Source organism: Pan paniscus, chromosome 23 (assembly GCF_029289425.2).
Source record: "Pan paniscus chromosome 23, NHGRI_mPanPan1-v2.0_pri, whole genome shotgun sequence".
NCBI classification, from domain to species: domain Eukaryota; kingdom Metazoa; phylum Chordata; class Mammalia; order Primates; family Hominidae; genus Pan; species Pan paniscus.
This window is the reverse complement of record NC_085927.1, coordinates 55,109,651-55,133,667: the sequence shown is the minus strand read 5'-3', so window position 1 is coordinate 55,133,667 and position 24,017 is coordinate 55,109,651. Positions and strand designations below refer to the sequence as shown.

General features: G+C 52.7%; 1 protein-coding gene across 2 annotated transcripts; it reads right to left on the bottom strand.

The window, feature by feature from the left end:
• Positions 1-11,977: 11,977 nt before the first annotated feature.
• On the bottom strand, positions 11,978-23,892 carry UPK3A (uroplakin 3A). Of its 2 annotated transcripts, XM_003812392.6 has the most exons (6): positions 23,474-23,892; positions 22,429-22,584; positions 21,021-21,300; positions 18,576-18,658; positions 14,556-14,688; positions 11,978-12,292 (listed from the first exon to the last, which is right to left on the bottom strand). In XM_003812392.6, exons 1-6 carry the CDS (start codon positions 23,523-23,525, stop codon positions 12,133-12,135), a joined length of 864 nt encoding a protein of 287 aa, XP_003812440.1. In that variant the 5' UTR covers positions 23,526-23,892; the 3' UTR covers positions 11,978-12,132. The 2 variants fall into 2 exon arrangements, with proteins under 2 accessions (XP_003812440.1, XP_034804824.1); XM_034948933.3 differs by lacking the exon at positions 23,474-23,892 and having other exon boundaries at positions 12,010-12,292; positions 22,429-22,898.
• Positions 23,893-24,017: the final 125 nt, after the last annotated feature.

The following is a 24,017-nucleotide window of genomic DNA, read 5'->3' as shown; positions in this document are numbered from 1 at the left end:
AGGAACAAGGGCTCCCCTTTTCCCCACATCTGAGAGAAACACAGCTTTTTCTCAGGTTGTGGAAAATTACTGAGAGACACTGTCCCCTGGGCACCTTGACCATTCTGAGTAGTTAAGGGGGCAGATATGGCAGGTTGGCAAGAGGTCAGCGTGGTGCTGATGTGTGGGTGTGACACCTCACTGGGCACTGTGGGGTGTCCGTGTCTGTCCCAGCCTCCACGCAGCCGACGTGAGCACAGCTCACACTAATGAAGATGTGTGTGCACAGCAAGCCTTGTTGTCAGGAGCCCAGCGACCAGACCCAGTCCATATCTTTCCTTTTTAAAAGTTTTCAAATTAAAATATATTTTTTAAATTTTTAATTATTTTTCATGGAGACAGAGTCTCACCATGTCTTCACCAGTCCAGGCTGGTCTTGAACTCCTGGGCTCAAGTGATCCTCCCACCTCAGCCTCCCAAAGTGCTGGGATTACAGGCATGAGCCACCGCATCCAGCCCAGACTCAATCTATTTGTGTATTGAGGGTATCTTGAGGGGCGTTGGTGCATTTGGAATGTACATACCTGTGTGTGGGCATATACACTACTGTGAATTGAGCACCTACTGTGTGTCAGGCGCTATTCTAAGCTCTTCATAGGCATACCTTTCCTCACTGTCGCTGCCACCCTGCGCGGTAGGTGTTATTAATCTCCTTTAACAGACCAAAAAACAGGCTCAGAGGCTTTAGAGCAACTAGTCCGAGCTGGTAAGTGGGCATCTGCTTGGAATTGCTGCCAGGGTCTGTCTGGCTGCAGAAGGAGCTTTGTTTTGCACTGTCAGAAAAGAGAGAGCCAACAGATTCACAGGCAGGGTCCCTGGTGGGATGCTCTAAAGAATGGACAGAAAGGACACCAGAGACCACATAACAGTCCTCCCATCCTGGAGAGGAAGTTGTTGCTTTATTCTCTGGACAAACCCACATCATAACACATATATGCCCTGCACCGGTGTACAAGAACACACCCCACAGAGATAACACGCACCATGCAATATACACCCTCACACTGTGTGTGTCATTACACATACATGCTGTAAACACACTCATGGTAAAGGAGCTAATCAAGCCTTTTAGAGCCTCCCCACATGCCACCCATGCCCATGTCTATTTCCTGTAGAAACTCTCCTGCTGCTCCCTGCATCCGGGCAGGCTGGCAGGAGGGGCTGTGATGCCATTGCTGAGCAGCAGGCGGGGTGTGTGTGGCAGGCAGGGGAAGGGAAGAGGGGAGCCTGCACCTTGGAAAAGTCTCTCTGGCCCTCCTTCTCCGTCAGCTCGTCTCCTTTCCCCAGACCCCACCCGTGCCCCAGCTCAGGACCCCTTACTGCTGGCCTGGAAGTTTTGCAACAGGCTGCTCTGAGGTCTCCACTCACCAGTCCATGTCACCTGCCACCAAGACACGCCATGTCCGGGAGGACTGGCAGGAGCACTGAACAATATCTGCTGAACACCCACTGTGTAAGGAGCCGAGGACATAGCGGGAAAACCAGCCCTGCCCTCGTGGAGCTGACAACATGGTGCGCCAGGCCCCTATTGACTCCAATAAGAATGGCACCATGTCCAAGAGGCCGAGGAAGAGACCCCGAGCCAGTGAATGAGATATGGGGTTTATTGAGGACTTAGATACAAAAGTGATCCAGTGGCAGTGGGCTGGACGGGAGAAACACTATCATTTGTAAAAAGCATGCAACTTATATAGCAATTTTTGTGGAGCCCTCTCCACCTAGCAACCTCCACTGAAGCCACAGCAAAGGGCCTGGATCCCCTGTACGGCCTGCATTCCAAGGGACCAACAGGCCAGGGGTTCAGATCTCTTCATAGAAAAGAAGTGAGCCTCCTAGTTGGCCACTCCCAGATTCCTTAGCTCAGGACTCCAAACACACTTTCTTCTTAGACCAAAGGGTCATTTTCAGGGTTTGCTTAAGTTACTGCTGTCAGGTCCATCTGCCATTCACAGCGTAGTGGGTGGAGAAATGGACAATGAACCCGGGTGTCAGGGCGTGATGAGGCCATGAAGACAAATGAAGTTGTGTAAGGGACAGATGTTGCTTCAAAATTTAAAGGGCAAGACATAGACTGAAGAAATTTGCAAAATATATGTCAGACCAAGGACCTAATCTAGAATATAACAAGAACACTCACAGTTCAATAAGAAGGGGCCAGGCACGGTGGCCCAAGCCTGTATTCCCAGCACTTTGGGAGGCCGAGGTGGGAGGATTGCTTGAAGCTGGGAGTTTGAGACCAGCCTGGGCAACATAGTGAGACCCCTGTCTCAACTAAAAAAATTTAAAAATTAGCCAGACATGATGGTGTACCTCTGTAGTGCCAGCTACTTGGGAAGCTGAGACAGCAGCAGTGCTTGAGTGAAGCAGTTGGGAGGTTTCAGTGAGGTATGATTGTGCCGCTGTGCTCCAGCCTAGGTGACAGAGCGAGACCCTGTCTCTAAAACAATAAATAAGAAGAAGGTCAACAACTCAATCTTAAAAATCTGTGTAAGGCTGAGCACAGTGGCTTACACCTACAATCCCAGCACTTTGGGAGGCCGAGGCTGGCAAATTGCTTGAGCTCAGGAGTTCAAGACCAGCCTCAGCAACATGACGAAACTGCGTCTCTACAAAAAATACAAAAATTAGCAGGGTGTGGTGATGCATTCCTGTGGTCCCAGCTACTCGGCAGTCTGAGATGAAAGGATCACTTGAGCCCAGGAGGCAGAGGTTGCAGTGAGCTGAGATCGCGCCACTTCACTCCAGCCTGCATGACAGGGCAAGACCCTGTCTCAAAAAAAAAAAAAAAAAAAAAAAAAAAAAAAAAAAAAAAAAAACCACACTGGGCAAAAGATTTGAACAGATACTTCCCCAAAGATATATGGATGGCAAATAAGTACCTGAAAGCATCCTCAACATTATTATTCGTTAGGAAAATGCACATCAAAAACACAATGAGATACTACTATACACCTACCTGAATGGCTAGGATAGGCTGGGCACGGTGGCTCACGCCTGTAATCCGAGCACGTTGGGAGGCCGAGGCGGGTGGATCACGAGGTCAGGAGATGGAGACCATCCTGGCTAACACGGTGAAACCCCGTCTCTACTAAAAATACAAAAAATTAGCCGGGTGTGGTGGCGGGCACCTGTAGTCCCAGCTACTCGGGAGACTGAGGCAGGAGAATGGCGTGAACCTGGGAGGTGGAGCTTGCAGTGAGCCGAGATCGCGCCACTGCACTCCAGCCTGGGCAACAGAGCGAGACTCCATCTCAAAAAAAAAAAAATACCAGAATGGCTAGAATAAAAAAGAGAGATGATGCCAATTGCAATTGCTGGTGAGAATGCAGAGAAACTGGACCATCCATACATTGCAGGTGAGAGTGTAAAATGGTACAGTCACTCTGGAAAATAGTTTGGCAGTTTCTTTTAAAAGTAATTTGCGCTGGGCGCGGTGGCTCACGTCTGTAATCCCAGCACTTTGGGAGGCCGAGGCAGGCGGATCACAAGTTCGGGAGATGGAGACCATCCTGGCTAACACGGTGAAACCCCGTCTCTACTAAAAATACAAAAAATTAGCCGGGCGTGGTGGCGGGCGCCTGTGGTCCCAGCTACTCGGGAGGTTGAGCCAGGAGAATGGCATGAACCTGGGAGGCAGAGCTTGTAGTGAGCCGAGTTTGCGCCACTGCACTCCAGCCTGGGCGACAGAGCAAGACTCCGTCTCAAAAAAACAAACAAAAAAAACCATAAAAGTAATTTACACTTACCAAAACATCCAGCAACTGTGCTCTTCGGTATTTATCCCACAGAAATGAAAACTTTATTGATATAATAGCCAAAAACGGGAAACAACCCAAATGCCCTTCAGTGGGCGAGCGGTTACACAAACTGTGGCACATTTATATTGTGGAATACTACTCAGCGATAAGTAAGAGGCCAGGCACGGTGGCTCACGCCTGTAATCCCAGCACTTTGAGAGGCTGAGGGGGGAAGATTGCCTAAGGCCAGGAGTTCAAGACCAGCTGGGGCAACATGTTGAGACCCTGTTTCTACAAAAACTAAAAAAAGGAATGGACTCTTTTTTTTTTTTTTTTTTTTTTTGAGACGGTATCTTGCTCTGTCTCCCAGGCTGGAGTGCAATGGCGCGATCTCGGCTCACTGCATCCTTCACCCCCCGGCTTCAAGCAGTTCTCCTGCCTCAGCCTCCCAAATAGCTGGGATTACAGGCGCCCGCCACCACGCCCGGCTAATTTTTGTATTTTTAGTAGAGATGGGGCTTCATGATGTTGCCCAGGCTGGTCTTGAGCTCCTGTCCTCAGGTGGTCCACCTGCCTCGGCCTTCCAAAGTGCTGGGATTACAGGCATGAGTCACCACGTACGGCCAGAATGCACTCTTGATACATGCAATCGTTTGAATGGATCACAAGGAAATTATGCTGCATGAAGAAAAGGCAATCTTTTAAAGTTACATAAACTCTATGATTCATTTCTAGAACCGTTTCTATTTTATTTTTGTTTTCATTTTTAATTTTGTTTTTATCATCCAGCCCAAAATGTCATATAAAACAGTTTTTAAATGACAATATTGTCAAGATGGAGAACAGATTAGTGATTCCCAGGGTTTAGGGGCTGGGGAAGCGGTGCGTGTGGCTGTGCAGGGGTGCAGGAGCCTTGTGGACATGAAGCAGCTCTGTATCTTGATTGTGTTGATGGTAACCCAAAGCTACATATTTGATAAAATTACATAGAACTACACACACACACACACACACACACACACACGAGCACTTGTGGCTGGTGAAAGCTGAATAAGCTCTGTGTATCGTACCAATTTGAATTTCCTGGTTTTTGACATAACTGTGTTGTAGTTATATGAGGCATTAACACGGGGAGAGGCTGGGTGAAGGTGCTCAGGACTTCCTTGTACATTTCTTTTTTACAACTTCCTGTGAATCATTTCAAAATAAAAAGGTTTTCTCTAAAAAATGTACAAACGCTTCGGAAAACAGTTTGGCAGTTTCTTTAAAAATTCATCATACCCCGCGGCCGGGAGCGGTGGCTCACGCCTGTAATCCCAGCACTTTAAGAGGGTGAGGCGGGCGAATCACCTGAGGTCAGGAGTTCGAGACCAGCCTGGCCAACATGGTGACACCCCGTCTCTACTAAAAATACAAAAATTAGCCAGGTGTAGTGGTGCACACCTGTAATCCCAGCTACTCGGGAGGCTGAGGCGGGAGAATTGCTTGAACTTGGGAGGCGGAGGTTGCAGTGAGCCGAGACCGTGCTACCGCACTCCAGCCTGGGCAACAGAGTGAGACTCTTGTCTCCAAAAAAAAAAAAAGAGGCTGAGGTGGCGGTGGGCAGATTATCTGAGGCCAGGAGTTTGAGACCAGCCTGGCCAACATGGCGAAAGCACGTCTCTACTAAAAATACAAAAAATTAGCTGGGCGTGGTGGGGCACACCTGTAGTCCCTCCTACTTGGGAGGCTGAGGCACGAGAACCGCTTGAACCTGGGAGGCAGAGGTTGCAATGAGCCAAGATCGCGTTCTAGCCTGAGACTGTCTCAAAAAAAATTTTTTTTTCATCATACCCCCATGATATGACTCAGCCATTCCACTCTCCAGTATTTACCCCAGAGAAGTGAAAGCAGATGTCCACAAAGAGACTTGCACATGAGTGCTCACAGCGGCTTTATGTGTGATAGCCCCACACTGGAAACAAAACAGGTCAATGATGGATCCACACATTATAGAATATCCACACAGTGGGGTACTTCTCAGCAAGGAAAAGGAGCAAAGTGTTGATACACGCAGCAGGATGGTGAATCTCAAAATAGTTATGCTGAGTGAAAGAAGCCAGACGCAAAAGAGAACATACCATGTGGTTCCATTTATATAAAAATTATGGAAACTGCAAACTAATCTTTAGTGATGGAAAGAAGATCAGGCTGGGTGCAGTGACTCATGCCTGTAATCCCAGCACTTTGGGAGGCCGAGGCGGGCATATCACTTGAGGTCAGGAGTTTGAGACCAGCCTGGTCAACATGACGAAACCCTGTCTCTACTAAAAATACAAAAAATAGCCTGGTATGGTGGTTCAAGCCTGTAATTCCAGGTACTCGGGAGGCTGAGGCAGGAGAATCACTTGAACCTGGGAGGTGGAGGTTGCAGTGAACCAAGATTGTGCCATTGCACTCCAGCCTGGGCAACACAGTGAGACTGTCTAAAAAAAAAAAAAAAAAGATCACTGCAGTACAGGGTGGGCAGGGGTGGGATGGAGGGATTACCAAGAAGCCCAAGGAAGTTTTTGACGAGATGGATGTTATCACCATTGCAGTGGAGATTTCACAGGTGTATACATTTGTTAAAGTGTATACACAGTGGCCGGGCAAGGCGCAGTGGCTCACGCCTGTAATCCCAGCACTCTGGGAGGCCGAGGTGGGCGGATCACAAGGTCAGGACTTCAAGACCGGCCTGGCCAATATGGTGAAACCCCATCTCTACTAAAAATACAAAAATTAGCCAGTCATGGTGGCAGGTGCCTCTAGTCCCAGCTACTCAGGACGCTGAGGCAGGAGAATCGCTTGAACCCGGTAGGCGGAGGTTGCAGTGAGCTGAGATTGCGCCACTGCACTCCAGCCTGGGCGACAGAGAAAGACTCCCTCTCAAAACAAAACAAAACAAAACAAACAAACAAAAAGACTCATCAGATATGTTCTAAATAGGTGTATCTTATTATACATCAGTGATGCCCCAATAAAGTGGGAAAATCAAGCTGGGTGAGTTGATAGAGGGTGACGAGGAACATATGCCCTTTTATTTAGGGTGCCAATTCTGTCCAAGATTCTGCTCTGACAATTCCTCGGGGATTTCCATTCTTCTGACCGGATGGGTGGCTCCCAGGTTTCCTAAGCCTGGGGATCCGGGCTCCGGGCTCCATCGGATCAAACTGAATGGCATCCCTTGTGATTGGCCTGAACTCAGAAGAAATTACCCATTTGGGAGCAGCCTTCCCAAGCATCTGACCCTTTTTGCACAGGTGAGGTCAGGGGAGCCCAGAGAGGTTACCTCCTTGCCCCAGATCACACAGCTCACCTAGGGTGAGTAGCTAACCCATGAACCATGGCTGGAGTGGGAGGAAGGTGAAGCCGCCTCTGTGTAGAAGTAGGAAGCTCAGCTGTGAAGTCCCTGCCGTCCTGGCCATGGCAGATGAGTCCTACAGACTTGGAGAAGCAAGCTAATAAAACTGCTTCTGCATGGATTTATAATTAGCAGTTTCTATGAAGCCTGAGTCCAGCCCAGAGCTCAGGAGCCAATGGCAGCAACTTCCGCTCACCCCCACCACCAGCTTGGGCTATTCAGCTCAGGGGGATTGGGGAGAGCTGACTGGAAGCTGACAAGGACTTGTCCTACCCCTCAGAATCCAAACTTACTGCCTCTCCCCTGGTGCTGCCTAGGAGGGGCCTGGGATCCACATTCTGCAAGGACCCATCCAAAGAGGAGGAGCTGTTTTGTTTGCAGAAGTAGGGGTGGAGGGCCGGGTGTGGTGGCTCACACCTGTAATCCCAGCACTTTGGGAGGCTGAGGCAGGCGGATTACCCAAGGTCAGCAGTTCAAGGCCGCCAACATGGTGAAACCCCGTCTCTACTAAAAATACAAAAATTAGCCTGGGCATGTTGGTGGGTGCCTATAGTCCCAGCTACTCGGAAGGCTGAAGCAGGAGAATCACTTGAACCCGGGAGGCAGAGGTTGCAGTGAGCTGAGATCACACCACTGCACTGCAGCCTGGGCAACAGAGCGAGACTGTCTCAAAAAAAAAAAAAGTGCGGGTGGAGTGGCCGGTAGAGTAGCACCATTGCTTTCTCAGTGACAGGGCTGTCAGGAGACAGAGCAGGGTCCGGCTTTCCCATCAGTTCTCTCCTGGCCTCCGTGGTGTCCCTCCATCCCCACCCAAATACTACCGCAGCTCTGTCCCTCACCTTGGCTGCCTCTCTGGTCCTTAGCCTTTCGTGATCTCAGCAGTCCTGGAGCTTCAAATACTATAATTCATTGCTTGGTGTATCAGAAAGCTTGCCATAGGTTCTTTTTGCTTTAATATGACTGACAAAGTAAGGCTAATGGATTCAGCTGGCCAAAAAAAAAAAAAAAAAAGCAAAAACAGAGTCCTCACGAGACTCAGAGAGCAAAAGATCAAAGATGCCTGCCCCCTGCTCCCTGCATCCTCATCCCACAGGATGACACTGAAATAAGAGGGGCCCAATAAGGACAGCGTGAGCAGGAGGCACCCTGTTGCTGAGCTGCAGCTGTACCCTGAGGAGGACGAGGAAGGAGCCTCAAACCTCATCAGAGCTGAGGGCCACGAGAAACTCTCATAAAGGCCCCCAGGAAGATGGGAGGTGGGGACAGGGCCATGTGGCAGCAACTCACAAACCTCCCATGCTCTCATGTTCTGGGAGGACCACGGGGAGTTCTGCCAAGGCTTAGACCAGCAGCGGGGAAGCTGGGCCTCTGTGGCCTCTGTGGTTACGGGCAAGGGCTGCGGGACATCGGCTCTGCTCCGAGCGGTTCCCCTACAGTGAGTGACAACCACCCCTAATGTCTCAGTGGTTTACAATACAAAGGTGAATTTCCTGTCTGGGATCCCTGTTGGCTGTGAGCAGGCTGTGACTCGGCTCCATGCGTCTTCCTCATTCAGGGCCCAGATACACATAGCAGTCCCGCTTGGGCTATGCTGTTCTCCCGGCAGAGGCTGAGCAACGGTGGAACCATCCAAAGGCTCTTCAAACCTCTGCTCAGAGTGGCCCCTGCCTGTCCCACGGCCAGACCTGACAATGAGGGGCGGGAGGGAGTATAATCCTTTCCAATCCAGGCAGCGAGTATCTGGGAGCAACCATTTGCTCTAACTCCTCTGATAACTCTGACAACTCCAACACGGATATCTGCAGCCCCTTCCTCCCCCGGGGCGCCAGACCTGGCCACCCCATAGCCTGCTACTCAGCCCTACTGATGCATCCCATGCAGCTCGCGTTGAGCCCACCCCGCATTCTGGATTGCCTCTAGCTGAAACTTCGTGTCCCATTCTGGTTGAGGGCACCACCGTGTGTTCAGTGGCCCTGGTCCCCAACCCAGAGGTCATGCCAGATCCCGTTTCTCCCTCCTTCCCCACAGCCAGTTCATCAGCAAGTTCTTCCGTGTCCCCATCAGAGTTACACTGCCACCCCTCGGCTTCCTGCCCCCAAATCCATCCTGTGCACAGCTGTGAAGTGGGCTTTACGAAGACCGTTCTCTGTGCGAAACTGTTCAGAGCTTCCCATTAGCCCCAGAATAAAATCCAGCCTCCCCATGGTGGCCTCAAGCCTCTCCCACCCTTGGCCACCTCTCCTCTTGCTGGCCTTGAATATTCCAACATTGGCAAAATATTGCTCCTGGCCGGGTGCTGTGGCTCAGGCCTGTAATCCCCGCACTTTGGGAGGCTGAGGAGGGCAGATCACCTGAGGTCAGGAGTTCGAGACCAGCCTGGTCAACATGATGAAACCTCGTCTCTACTAAAAATACAAAAAGTAGCCAGGCGTGGTGGCGGGCACCTGTAATCCCAGCTATTTGGGAGGCTGAGGGAGGAGAATCACTTGAACCCGGGAGGCGGAGGTTGCAGTGAGCTGAGATGGCACCACTGCACTCCAGCCTGGGTGACAAGAGCGAGGCACTGTCTCAAAAAAATAAATAAATAAATATATATATATATATATATATATATATATAGCTCCTTAAAGTGGATGCCTCATTCCTTCCGTGAACACGGAGCACAAAACACGTGTCCAATAAATAATGACGCGAGTGATTATTATGATGACCAAACTCCTTCCCCTCCTTGCTGTGTGCTGAGTGGGGTGGGGGTAGCAAAAATGGATCCAACCTTCACCGGCCCTCCAGTAGCTCAGTCTAGACGCTGCAGAGACACTCACCAGCTGGAACATGGGGGCTGTAATGTAGCGGGGAGCAGGGATACCAGTGGACACGCATTGTTCCACTTCACCCTCACCCCCACCGTGTGCGGCACCCATTTACCAATGAGGAAATGGAGGCTGCAGGAGGTGGGGTAGCTCCTCCAGAAGCACTTGCTGAAAGGTCACCTGGCTGAAAGGTTAAGTCTGACTTAACCTTCTGACTTCAGAGTGACTGCACTTTATTGCCTCGGCAGCCTCTCCCAACAGTCTCTTTGGGGACAGAAGCGGGAGGAATTAGTACTCTCTGGGGAGGCCGGGTGCGGTGGCTCATGCCTGTAATCCCAGCACTTTGGGAGGGTGAGGCAGGTGGATCACAAGGTCAGGAGATCGAGACCAGCCTGGCTAACACGGTGAAACCCCATCTCTACTAAAAATACAAAAAATTAGCCAGGCATGGTGGCGCACGCCTGTAGTACCAGCTACTCGGGAGGCTGAGGCAGGAGAATCACTTGAACCCTGGAGGTGGAGGTTGCTGTGAGCCAAGATTGTGCCATTGCACTCCAGCCTCATCGACAGAGCGAGACTCCATCTCAAAAAAAAAAAACACTGCAGACTGGGTGGTTTGTAAACAACAGAAATTTCTCTCTCACAGGTCTGGAAGCTGGACACCTAGGATCGGGGTGCCCGCGTGGTGGGGTTCTGATGAGGGCCGCCTTCTGTGTCACACGCTGCAGCCTTCTTACTGTATCCTCACAAGTGGAAAGAGGGCTCCACCCTCATGCCTCATCTCCTTCCAAAAGTCCCACCTCCAGATGCCATCACAGCGAGTGTTAGGATTTCAACCCATGAATGTCGAAGGACACAAACATTCATTGCTTAACAGTGGCCCTGGGGTAAGTATCTGGTCCACCTGGGGCACCCGCCAGCCTGCCTGGGCTGTTGTATTTGTAGCGCTTGGGTAGCATCCACTCTGTAACCAACCCTGCTCTGACAAACCACATCTTCCTTCAGCAACAGGAAGACGGACTGTGATTTTGTCTTGCACACCCAATGGGGAAGCAGTCTTTCTGCCTGGCTCAGAAGAGAGAGTTGAAGCTTTTGAATGGAGACCCTAGACTGGGACAGCCCCTTCACCCCCCAGGCTGACCTGATGCCCCCTCCCAGGCATCCGGCAGCCTCAGCCCGGAAGTGATAGCTTCTGTCGCTGTGCCTCATTCACCATCCTCTGGTCTTCCTGCTGGAGTGGGAGTGTACTGAGGCCTGGAGCAGGGGGGCTGGGCAGCTCTTCTCTTTTGCTAGCCAGGTATGCATGGCCTCAGAAATTCACCATTTCCACCAGCCCATGTTACAGATGAGAAGAGCGAGACTAGGGGCTTAGAGGGTAAGGGAGGGTCAACCAACTTGTTGTTTGTTTGTTTGTTTGTTTGTTTGTTTTTTGAGGCAGAGTTTTGTTCTTGTCACCCAGGCTGGAGTGCAATGGCATGATCTCAGCTCACTGCAAACTCTGCCTCCCGGGTTCAAGATATTCTCCTGCCTCAGCTTCCCGAGTAGCTGGGATTACAGGCATGCGCCACCACGCCCGGCTAATTTTGTATTTTTAGTAGAGACAGGGTTTCACCATGTTGGTCAGGCTGGTCTTATACTCCTGATCTCAGGTGATCTGCCCACCTCGGGCTCCCAAAGTGCTGGGATTACAGGCATGAGCCACCGCGCCCAGCATCTTTGTTTTTTGAGACAGTATCTTGCTGTGTTGCCCAGGCTGGAGTGCAATGGCACGATCATAGCTCATTGCAGCCCTGCCTTCCTGGCCTCAAGCGACCCTCTCACTTCGGCCTCCTGAGTCCCTGGCACTACAGGCATGTGCCACTGCCTGGCAATTCACATGCCGTAGCCTTGACTGAAAATTAGCCCCCCTGCTCCCACCCACCCTGTAGAGAAACAATTCAAGCCCTCAGTTTGGCATTGATTCATTCATTCACCTTCTCACTCATTCATTCTGTAAGTAGTTACTGAACTAGAACTCATCAGAAGATTTTATTAAGGGTTTTCCTGCAGTTGGAGGGACAAGCCCTGTTTCACCTTCCCTGAAGTCAGGGTGTGACAACCACCGCTTCAGGGCCCGGGGCAAGGCCAGAGAGGAGGATGCTGCTGCCCAGGGGTGGTGCTGGGCTCAGTCCTGGAGCTTGCTGGAATACACCTCAGCCCTGTCCAGTGGCGGCCCCCGGTTCACGGACGTGTAGGAAGACTCCGAGGCCCCCAGCGACTTGGGAACAGCCTCCTGAGTGATTTGGGAGTCGTGAGTCGTTTCCCCATCAGAACTCCCCATGTCCCTGTCCAAGGGGATGGAAAGACCCAGGATTAGGGGACCAGAGCAAACCCAAATGCCTTTAGCTGCTTGGGGACCTTCATACTCAGACATAGCTTTCACAGATATCGTCTTCGTAGACATGAATTCAATCAACCCATCTTTCTGGAGCACTGACCCTGTGCCAGGTCCTGGGAATAAGGAAGAGGTCCACCTTTTGGAATGATGTGAACAACTTATAGGTCTTATTGGGAGCTGGACAATTTGAGGCCATTGTCCCATGTTCCCAAAGAGCTAAGGTTGCAGGGGGAGACTGACTGCAACAATGACCACGCAGCATGGACAAGCGCAGGTGGGAGCTGCAGGAAGGCTTCCTGGAGGAGGCGGCAGCTCACGTGGCCCTAAAGAAGGTGTGTGGGCTGGGTGCAGTGGCTCACATCTGTCATCCCAGCACTTTGGGAGGCCAAGGCAGGTGGATCACCTGAGGTCAGGAGTTCGAGACCAGCCTGGCCAACATGGTGAAATCTTGTCTCCACTAAAAATACAAAAAAATTAGCTGGGCATGGTGATGGTCGCCTGTAATCCCAGCTACTCAGGAGGCTGAGGCAGGAGTATCGCTTGAACCTGGGAGGCGGAGGTTGCAGTGAGCCGAGATCGCACCATTGCACTCAAGCCTGGGCAACAAGAGCGAAACTCCATCTCAAAAAAAAAAAAAAAGGAGCATAGGGGAAGAGAAAGGCATCCAAGTGTGGGGTCAGTCAGCACATGGTGGGTGTGAGGCAGGAAGGGCTGAGGAGTATCTGGAGCGATAGTACAGATCGCAGTTTAGTGCAGCTGGAGCCGGAACAAAGTGGGGATAGCAGGAGGGATACATGGGAAAACTGGGGCTAAATTCAGATAGCAGGGTCTTCAGTGCCAGATTAGGGCACTGTCCAAAAGGAAGGAGGGACATTGCTGTGTTCTGACTGCTCCCGGGTGCAGCCAGGCAGAGTTTCTGGGAGGCTGATATCATCTATTTTGTTTTTGTTCACTTAAATGTCAGAGTCATTTGTCATTAAATGGTAAAGGTGACACAGCCTGGGACCAGAACCCAGAGTTGGGGGCCTACAACCCGGGACTCGGGACTCCACTGACACCTCTGATTTGTGTCAGCTTTGGATGAAGACTCGAGGTCTCCCGGTGGGGGGGTGTACCAGGGTTAGCAGGGCTGGGGGTGCGGAAGACAGGTGAGCCCACAGCCCACCAACCTGATTCGCAAGTTCTCAGCCTCCTTCCTCACTCGATCTCCACCCGCCCCACCTATCTTTTCCTGCCTGGCTGGTTTCCATGGATCCACTTAATTATACCTACTCCAAGAAACTTTCCTATCTGCTCCACCCCTACCCACACTGGGACCTCTCTCAGTCTTCAAAGTCCCCTGGGCCTCCCGGCCTCCCTGCCTCTCACTGAGGAACACTCTGCTGATGAGAGTTTGCTCACGCTGACCCTTCCTCCAGGAAGGCCACCCTGATGCTCCAGGCAGCACCCCCCCCACCCTCCTCTGGATTCCCACGGCACCTTAGTTTGTCCCCTGCCTGGTCTTCCCAGGGGCTAGTGGACTGTGGGTTCACCTGTCTTCCCCGCCCACAGCCCTGCTAAACCTGGCACACCCCTTGGGAGAACTCAGGTCCTCATCCAAAGGCGACACAAATCAGAGGTGTCAGTGGAGTCCCGAGTCCCGGGTTCTAGGCCCCCAACTCTGGGTTCTGGTCCCAGGCTGTGTCGCCTTGGGCCACTCTGACCCCCTCTGGGCCTCAGTTTCCCCCTCTGTACTGCAAGTAGGTGTATTATAATGACAACGAAAGCAAATGCTTGTTGAGTTCCCAGGCACTGCTCTAGAGACTCTATAGGGATTATTCCACTTAACCTTCACAACTCCGTGAGATGACTAATATTTATTATTTCCATTTTCCAGTTGGGGAAACTGAAGAACAGAAGGATAGCAAGCCATACCTAAGGTTGCATAACTCTTAAGTGTCAGAGCTAAGATCTGAATCGGCTGTCTGCCCACAAGCCCAGGTGCTGAGTCCCACCCTTCCCAGCTGAGCAACTTGACTTTGATGGTCCTCCTGCTTTGAAATCCCAGGACTCTGCTCCCTCTTCACCAGACCCCACCCACGGGGCAGAGGGTAGCTTCCTTGCCTTCCGGGCTGTCCCCTGCCTCGGAGGACCCCGCTGCTGAGTCCCTGCGAGCCAAATGTGTCTGGCATGTCCCTGGGGTCCAGCCCTCCCAGCTGGCAGGTACTTACACGAGGCTGAGGGCAATGGCGCCAGCAAAACCCACAAGTAGAAAGAAGGGCAGGGAGCCCAGGATGGAAGTGATGACGATCATGCCTCCGCTCCGCCGGCCTGGCCACGTGTCGATCGTCGAGTATGGGGTGACTGTGGTGGGATGCAGCCCGGTTACTTCCCAGACACTGCACCACCCTCAGCCTTCTCCCAGGAGGCGGCGGGTGCCTCCCCACCCTGGCTGCCGGGGATCCAGGGATGACCGTGGGACCCAGTGGGGCGACTTCTCTCAGGTTTTAGGCACAATTACCTTATTTTCCCCACATTCCACTTTCCAACTTTCTTTTGTGTGTTTCTGGCCACTTCCTCTTTTATCTCTTTCTTCTCTTTTTTTTTGCATTATTTTACGTTATTGTTTTTGAGACAGAGTCTCGCTCTGTCACCCAGCCATGAGTGCAGTGGTGCCATCCTGGCTCACTGCAGCCTCAAACTCCCAGGCTCAAGCTATCCTCCCACCCCAGCCTCCCAAGCAGCCGGGACTACAGGTGCACGCCACCATGCCCAGCTAATTTGTTGTACTTTTTTTGGTAGAGTTTCAACATAGGGTTTTGTAGAGTTTCAACATGGGGTTTCACCATGTTGCCCAGTCTGGTCTTGAGCTCTTGGGCTCAAGCAATCCTCCCACCTCAGCCTCCCAATGTGTTGGGATTATAGGTCTGAGCCACCACCAGAGTGCCCCGGCTTTGCATAATTTTAAATCATAAACTGACTCAAGTCTTCTGGTGAGATGGTTGAGATATGGATTACAAGTAAAGATGAGGCAAAGGGCCCTGGTCTGACGGGGCCAGGTGGACGGTGGCTGTCACTCTTCTGGGGATGGCCTCACCCTTTGGAACGCTGTGAACAGATGATGTATAGGTCCTACTGCAGCCAGCCACTTGCAGCTACTGTTCCAGGTAGGTCCCCTGGAGACCCCATTCTACAGATCGCTCACTGCGCTCAGGGAGCCTGAGTCCCCAGCCAAGGACATGCAGAATCCAGGCTCAAGCTGGGCCAGCCTGGTCCTGAGGTGCATGCTATCCCCCAGGTGGGCCCCACGGTCCTCCCGCAAGAGAACTGGGCCTTGTGCTTCTGCCTGGATTCCCCAAAGGAACCCTGCTGCAGAGGCCCATCAAGAATTCTTCTTCCCTCTTCTCAGATGAGGAAACCGAGGTCCATAACGGCTCACACCGCAGTGACGGGCAGAGGCGGGGCTTGGGCTCAGGACTCTTAGTCCCAAGGGTTCCAAGGCTGTTTCGGTGAAACCACACTGCGTGGGAATGCCACGGGAGGGGCGGTAGGGAGTGAGGATGGGAGGAGCCACCCCAGCCACACACACTGCCACTCTCACACACCACACACCACACACACCAACTCACACACACTGCCACACTCTCACACACCACGCACCACACACACCAACTCACACACACTGCCACACTCTCACACACCACACATACCAACTCACACACACTGCCACACTCTCACACACCACACACTACACATACCAACTCCCACACACACATAGTCACACTCAGACACCACACACCAACTCAAACTCTTACACATGCACACACACTGCCACACTCTAACACACCACACAACACACATACCAACTCACACACACACTCTCACACTCACACACCACACACATCACACAACTCAAACACACACACACCTGCCACACTCTCACACCACACACACCACACATATACAATACACACTCTCACATACACCACACACACACCACACACACATACACCACCCACACCACTCTCACACACACCACACATACTCTCACGCTAACCACACACACCACACACACCCTCATATTCACACACACACCCCCGCCACACACCACATACACCACCCACACCACACAAACTCTCACACTCACACACCACACATACTCTCACACTAACCACACACACCCTCATATTCACACACACACCCCCACCACACACCACATATACCAGCAGTCCCCAGCCTTTTTGGCACCAGGGATCGGTTTTGTGGAAGACAGGTTTTCTGCAGACGGGAGTGGGCTGGGGGTGGTTTCGGGATGATTCAAGTACCTTATATGCAGTTATTGTGCACCTTTTTTCTATATTATTACTTTGCCATATATAATACAATGATTGTACAACTCATCGTCATGTAGAATCAGTGGGAGCCCTGAGCTTGTTTTCCTGCAAGTAGACGGTCCCATCTGGGGTGATGGGAGACAGTGACACATCATCGGGCATGAGATTCTCGTGAGGAGCATGCAACCTAATCCCTGGCATGTGCAGTTCACAACAGGGTTCGCGCTCCCGTGACACTCTAATGCCACTGCTGATCTGACAGGAGGCGGAGCTCAGGCAGTAATGCGAGCTACAGGGAGCGGCTGCAAATGCAGATGAAGTGTCACTCGCCCACTGCTCACCTCCTGCTGCGCGGTCCCATTCCTAACAGGCCATGGACTGGTACTGGTTCATGGCCCAGGGGTTGGGGACCCCTGATATACACCACACACTGTCACACTCATCCACACCACACTCCTCACATACTCTCCACACACCACATACCACACACATTCTCACACTCACACACCACTCACACACATACGCAACACCATAAACTACATTATACAGTTACCACACGCCACACGCAACACAAACACACACACATAGACATACCACAACAGGCACAGGCACTCACATACTCACACACAAGGCTTTCTACCACCCACTCGTGTGTGACCTCAGGCAACCTTTCAGAGCCCCCCACGCCCCTGGGGGTGCACATGGGCACAACAGGAGGCTCTGCAGGTGAAATGCACAGGACCCTGACACTCATCCTGCCAGACAGCCTCGTCTTGGGGGCCAAGGTGTGGCGGGAGGGGGTCTTAAGTTAGGGTGTCATTTGCCCAAAATTACCATCAAAGACCCTGGCGTGGCCCCTGTCATTCAGCAGACTCGACTCTGTATATGAACTTTGGGTCTCTGCTGAGCAAGGAACAGGGCAGGACCCTGGCGTTCCACCTCAGGAAAGCCGCCCAGGTGCAAAGGAGTAGGTGTGCAGGGAAGGAGAGCGGTTCCTTGCTGCATTCGCCATCTTGGTTTTAGGCCTTGGAAACATCTTACCTGGCCATAGGGTGCTTGCTGCTATGAGGATTTAGCAAAGGGGCTGGTTAGGACGTAAATGCCGGGTCAGCTCCACGTGCCTTTGAGGCCAACCCACTGTAAGGGCTGGAGAGACGGAGGAATGGGCCGGCTTTGATCCGCTTACTTACACCCATCCCCAGCCCAAATGCCACCAAGGCCTGCACCTTGATCTGTTCCCATACCTGGCCCTCAAGGATGGAAAGGAGGAAGGAGGAAGTTCCAGGTTCAACGACTTTTTTTTTTTTTTGAGACAGAGTCTCACTCTGTCACCAGGCTGGAGTGCTGTGGCGTGATGTCGGCTCACTGCAACCTCTGACTCCCCGGTTCAAGCGATTCTCCTCCCTCAGCCTCCCAAGTAGCTGGGATTACAGGCACGTGCCACCATGCCCGGCTAACTTTTCTTTTCTTTTTTTTTTTTTTTGAGACGGAGTCTCACTCTGTCGCCCAGGCTGGAATGCAGTGGTGTGATCTTGGCTCACTGCAAGCCCCACCTCCCGGGTTCACGCTATTCTCCTGCCTTAGCCTCCCGAGTAGCTGGGACTACAGGCACCCCCACCACGCCTGGCTACTTTTGTTTTTGTATTTTTAGTAGAGACGGGGTTTCACCGTGTCAGCCAGGATGGTCTCGATCTCCTGACCTCGTGATCCACCTGCCTCAGCCTCCCAAAGGCTGGGATTACAGATGTGAGCCACCACACCTGGCCTGGCTCAACAGCTTTAAGGAGCATTTTACTCATCACTGCCTGGCCTGGGAGGCTTTCACAGGGACAGAGGAGCCTTGGTTCTCACCGCTGTGGCTGGCCCTGCCTTCTCGGGTCCCCTTGAGCATCACCCCCACCACTGCCCACCACTTACGCTGGTTGGTGCGGATGGGGTCCGACCACAGGGTCTGGTCCTCTACCAAGCCCGTGGACATATTGACCAGGACATACTTGAACCTGCAAGGAGACGGAGCCAGGGTGACTTTTATGCTTCCTGTGAGCCCCAGCCACAGGGAGGCGGTGGGGGGATGTGGGATGGCCTAGGGGTGGGAGACGGTAGCGGGGGTCCTTCCAGGAGATGGAAATGTAGACGGCTACTGAATGGACTCTGGGCAACAGGACAGTGCTGAGCTTGGTCAATAGGACCCCCTGGACCCTTCCCTGGGTTAGCTGCCACCTCCTGCATCCATGAAGCCTTCAGAATCAGAAGCTGCCCTTCTAGGCGCTCCCTCTTAGAGCTCCCCTCCATTTCTTTCCTCCATGTAACACACGTGGCATAGTTGCTGAGCACTAATGCATCTGTCTTCCTTGCATTTCTGCCTTCCGTTACTCCAAGCCTGCTCCTTGGCATCACAAAGAAAACTTAAAAAGAAAAAGGCCGAGGCTGGGCATGGTGGCTCACGCCTGTAATCCCAACAGTTTGGGAGGCTGAGGCGGGCAGATCACCTGAGGTCAGGGGTTCGAGACCAGCCTGGCCAACATGGCAAAACCCTGTCTCTGCTAAAAATACAAAAATTGGCCGGGCACAGTGCCTGACGCCTGTAATCCCAGCACTTTGGGAGGCTGAGGCGGGCGGATCATGAGGTCAGGAGATCGAGACCATCTGGCTGACACAGTGAACCCCGTCTCTACTAAAAATACAAAAACAAAAGTAGCCAGGCGTGGTGGGGGCGCCTGTAGTCCCAGCTACTCAGGAGGCTGAGGCAGGAGAATGGCGTGAGCCCAGGAGGTGGAGCTTGCAGTGAGCCGAGATGGCGCCACTGCACTCCAGCCTGGGCGACAGAGCGAGACTCCGTCTCAAAAAAAATAAAAAATAAACAAAGAAAAAAGAAAAAAACTGAGGGTGGGTGCGGTGGCTCATGCCTGTAATCCCAACACTTTGAGGGGTCGAGGCCGGAGGATCCCTTGGAGACAGAGGGTGCAGTGAGCTGAGATTGCATCACTACCCTCTAGCCTGGACACAGAAAAAGACCTTGTCTGTAAAAAAAAAAAAAAAAGAAAAAAAAAGAAAGAAAAGAAAAAGAAAGAAAGAAAGAAACTGGAATAATATCCATCACAAACCCTGCTGCCCTTCTGCAGGAGGTATATTTTAAGTGCAGAAACCCTGCAACAAGTATTACTAATTGCAAAAGAAGATTGGGCAATGCAGTACAAAATAGCCATGGCCTACTTAAGGTCTCATACACAGTCAGTTTAAAATGATGGACTTTCTGATGACAAAGACATCTATGGCTTAACAGGCAAATAAAAATTAAGATCCTTAAAATCTCATCCAGGCCAGGCACGGTGGCTCATGCCTGTAAGCCCAGCACTTTGGGAGGCCGAGGGGGGCAGATCACCTGAGGTGGGGAGTTCGAGACCATCCTGACCAACATGGAGAAACCCTGTCTCTACTAAAAACACAAAATTAGCTGGGCATGGTGGTGCATGCCTGTAATCCCAGCTACTCAGGAGGCTGAGGCAGGAGAATCGCTTGAACCCGGGAGGCAGAGGTTGTGGTGAGCCGAGATTGCACCACTGTACTCCACCTTGGGCAACAAGAGCAAAACTCCGTCTCAAAAAAAAAAAAAGCAGAAGTTGAGGCTGCAGATGGCAAGGCTTTGGTAGGGTTTCTGTTCATGCTGGGCCCCAGCTTTCCACTGGGTAACCTTCCCTCTCTGGCACAGTTTCCTTTCCTGTAAGACGAAGGGGTTTGGGTGGGTGACTTCCACACATGTAGATGGGCCAGGACCAGCTGCATAATCTGTGGGGCCCAGAGCAAAATGAAAATGTGGGCCCTTGTTCAACAATCAAGAATTTCAAGATGGGCCAGGCGTGGCGGCTCACGCCCGTAACCCAACGCTATGGAGGAGGCCAAAGCAGGCGGATCATTTGAGGTCAGGAGTTCGAGACCAGCTTGACCAACATGGTGAAACCCCGTCTGTACTAAAAACACAAAAAATTAGCCAGGCGTGGTGGAGTGCACCTGTAATCTCGGCTACTCGGGAGGCTGAGGCAAGAGAATTGCTTGAACCTGGGAGGCGGAGGTTGCAGTGAGCTGAGATCGTGTTACTATACTCCAGCCTGGGAAATGGTGGAGACTCCGTCTCAAAAAATAAATAAATAAATAAAATAAAGAATTTCAAGACGGTAGTTGCAGAGTGTCAATCCAAGAGGGGCCTCTTGTGAACTTGAGGCTCAGCGTGGCCTGCCTGGAACCTGGGATGTTCTCAGCATATAAGTTCTCAAGAAGTGTGGCTGCTCCTACTTTGCCCCTGCTCTCCCTCATCAGGACTGGGGAACTGCCGCGGCTCCCCTGTAGTGGTTTGTTTACACCCACCTGTACTCCGTGGCTGCTGACAAGGGTGGGTTACAGAGGCCCTGGAAGTTGGGATCCCACAGGCAGGTCCTGTTGGCACCCACCCTGACCAGGTAGGCATTCAGGATCTGTGAGGCCTGGGACACATCCCCAATGGCATCCAGGCTGGGCAGATCACTGCAGGGGATCAGGTCAAAGGCCACGGCTTTGTAGGGACCTGTCCTCCCACCCTCTGTTTGTAGGAACGTTGAGCCCAGTGGGGTGTTGGTGCTGTCTTGCACTGAGGCATTCCTGGAAATGGCTGCAGAGGCGGTGCAGGGAGTGAGGCTTCTGGCCACTCCGGCTCAGCAACACTCACTCAGTTATTCATCAAATGCCCGATCATCCTTTCTGCCCCAGCTCTGTGCTGGGCACTGGCATCACAGGCATGGGGCAAACTTAGTCTCTGCCCTCTCAGTGCAATGTGGGAGATGGACAAGGATCACCTCCCTGCTTTGGGGCTGTGTCTGACTCTCGCCTTATCTTGTGACATTCCTGCAACCCCCCATCCCAACAGACCTTTGTCTCTTCATTGCTGAAAGCCCTGGATTCTCTCTTGTGTAAAATGGGAAAGGAAGGTCATCGGTCCAAGGGAAATAACGTGGAGGCAGGACCCAGCTCTCCTCCTTACTAGATGGGTGACCTTGGACAACTCACTCTACCTTTTCAGACCCTAGTCTTCTATGAAATGGGAGAGAAATTCCCTACAGTGCCCGGAGATCAGGCACTTTAGTTTATAGTCAATAAACAAGTGCTGAAAGAAGAAAATGATGGCCCCAAATGAGCTGTTGTAAATGACTGGCTGCTAGAAATGCAAGAGTTGATGTTGGCTTGTCTCAGAAGCTCAGGATCCCCTCCAGGGCAGGGCTTGGGGCTGGGCCACAGCAGCAAGTCCAAATGCGTGGTTTTGTCTCAAAAACACCAACCTTGACCCACCTTTCGGAGCCTCAGGAAGGACCTTGGGCTTGGGGACTAGAGAGATCAGGATTCACTCTCCAGCCCTGGGAGCTCCAGGGGGGTTATTCCACCTCTCTGAGCCTTGCTTCCCTGCTCTGTAATGGGGATTGGTAATAGCTACCTTACAAGCTGGTTGTAGATACTAGCTCTATGGTGTGCAAAGTGCCTGGTATGGTGTAGGTGTTCAGTGACTGGTGGTGTTATTACTTCCCTCACTAACTGGATGTCCCTGCAAGGCAAGGACAGGTCTGTGGCTGCAGCACCCAGCCAAGGGCTGGCCCGGAGTGGAGACCAGGGCATGCTGATAAAGAGCATGGGTAGTTTAATGAGACGACTACAGGCATGGAGGGTTCCTCTATCTGCCTCCTTCCCTCCTCCCTGCAGACAGGTCAGAGCCCCTTTTGGAGTAGCCAGAGGGAAGCAGGACCCTTACCTGAGTCGACCAGGACATACAGGTAGACCTCGTGGGTGCCAGTGAGGGCCTGTTTGCTGTCAAACATGCAGAGAGGCTTTTCCAAGGCCACAGTGGTAAGTGTGGGGTTGTTGGTGGCGAAGGTCACACTGGCCAGTTGGGGCTGCAGGTTCACAGCTGGAGGAGGCAGTGAGGATGGGAACTGACCTCCGGCAGAACTGTCCACACCCACTCTGCTTGCAGTTACTGAGCACCTGTTGTGTGCCAGGCCCTGGGCTTCACCCTCCCCCTGGGCCACCACATAAGCTGTCTCAGACACTGCCCCCTGCCCAGTCATCCTGCTCAGAAATGGAGCGGTCAGGCCAAACTGCTGCCTTCTCTCCCTGCTGCAGACACTCAGTTGCCAAGAACTCCATTGCCCCTCCTAAGCATCTCTCCACGCCATCGGCCCAGCCCTCCTCCGTCCCACCTTCCTCACCTGGGCCCTAGTAACAACACCCTCCCCCCACATGCAAGTCTGACTGTCTCATTCTCTGGCTATGGCCCTCCCATGGTCCCCCAGCGCCCCCTGACGAAGTCCAGCCTCTCTGGAAAGGCAGTGAGGTCCTGAAGTTCTGGGCTTTGCTTTGTTCGGTCTCCAGCCTCACCCCTTCCCCCACAGGCTCCCCTCACCCCACGCTCCAGCTGGTCCCATGGACTGGCAGTTCCCAGGACAGCCCAATATTGTCTCCCCTCCATGAACTTGCCCATGCTGCTTCCTCGGCCGAAATATCTCTCTATCTGCCCCCGTCCAGGCGTCACCATGGGGCTGGGGCTAGTCCCTTCTCTGTCCTACCGCAGCCCCCCTGCATGTTGGTCTCTTGCAACACACATCGCAGGGCTGCAGCCATCTGTGAGCCCTCGGATTCCCAACAGAGGAGGCACGTAAACGTTGGCTATCACTATTATTCATAACAGTAATATCTGGGTCCCCAGCGCCAGGAATCAGGGTCCAGGCGGCGGGCGCCCCAGGGCAGAGCTGCCCACTCTTTCTGGGCTCAGCCCCCTCCTGCCCTTCACCGCCTACCCGAGCCGAACCGCAGGCAGCCGAGGGCCAGCAGGGCCCAGAGCGGAGGCATCGCCCGGGAGGAGCCGCCAGAGCGCGGGGCGGGCGGTCCAGCGAGCAGGCGCGGGCACCAGACCTGTCCCCGCCAGGGCACCTGCCAGCTCTGGGCCCTCGGCGCGCCCCGCCCCCGCCTGGGCTGGCCAATCCGCGGCCTCCTCGCGCGCTATTTGCATACGGCCCTGCCCCGGGCTTCCCCGACTCGTGCGCGGTGCCCCAGGGCGCAATCCCACCGGGCAGGACCTTCTCGAGCCCGCATCAAAGCGCCTACTGTGTGCCCAGGCCAGGGCAGCCCTTCCACAGCGTCTCTCACCAATGGGACCTTGAGGGCAAGCCACTCCCACTTGGAGCCTCAGTTTCCATACTGTAAAATGACGCTAATTTCTACAACTATTTATGGAGGCTCTATTACGTGCCAAACACTCACTGGGCACTTGTGAAACAAAATGGGTTGACCAGTAAAGGTGATATCCTGGAAAACGAAGTCCAGACCTGGGAGCTATCCAGA

What these genes read in the sequence shown, in the direction of transcription:
- UPK3A (XM_034948933.3), bottom strand. Translation starts at nt 22,744, where the DNA reads ATGACTGGGCAGGGGGCAGTGTCTGAGACAGCTTATGTGGTGGCCCAG. An exon ending in CCCCATCCGCACCAACCAGC is followed by an intron (nt 14,689 to 18,575) that starts GTAAGTGGTGGG and finishes ATCCCACCACAG; the next exon opens with TCACCCCATACTCGACGATC. An exon ending in GCCATTGCCCTCAGCCTCGT is followed by an intron (nt 12,293 to 14,555) that starts GTAAGTACCTGC and finishes CCCCTTGGACAG; the next exon opens with GGACATGGGGAGTTCTGATG.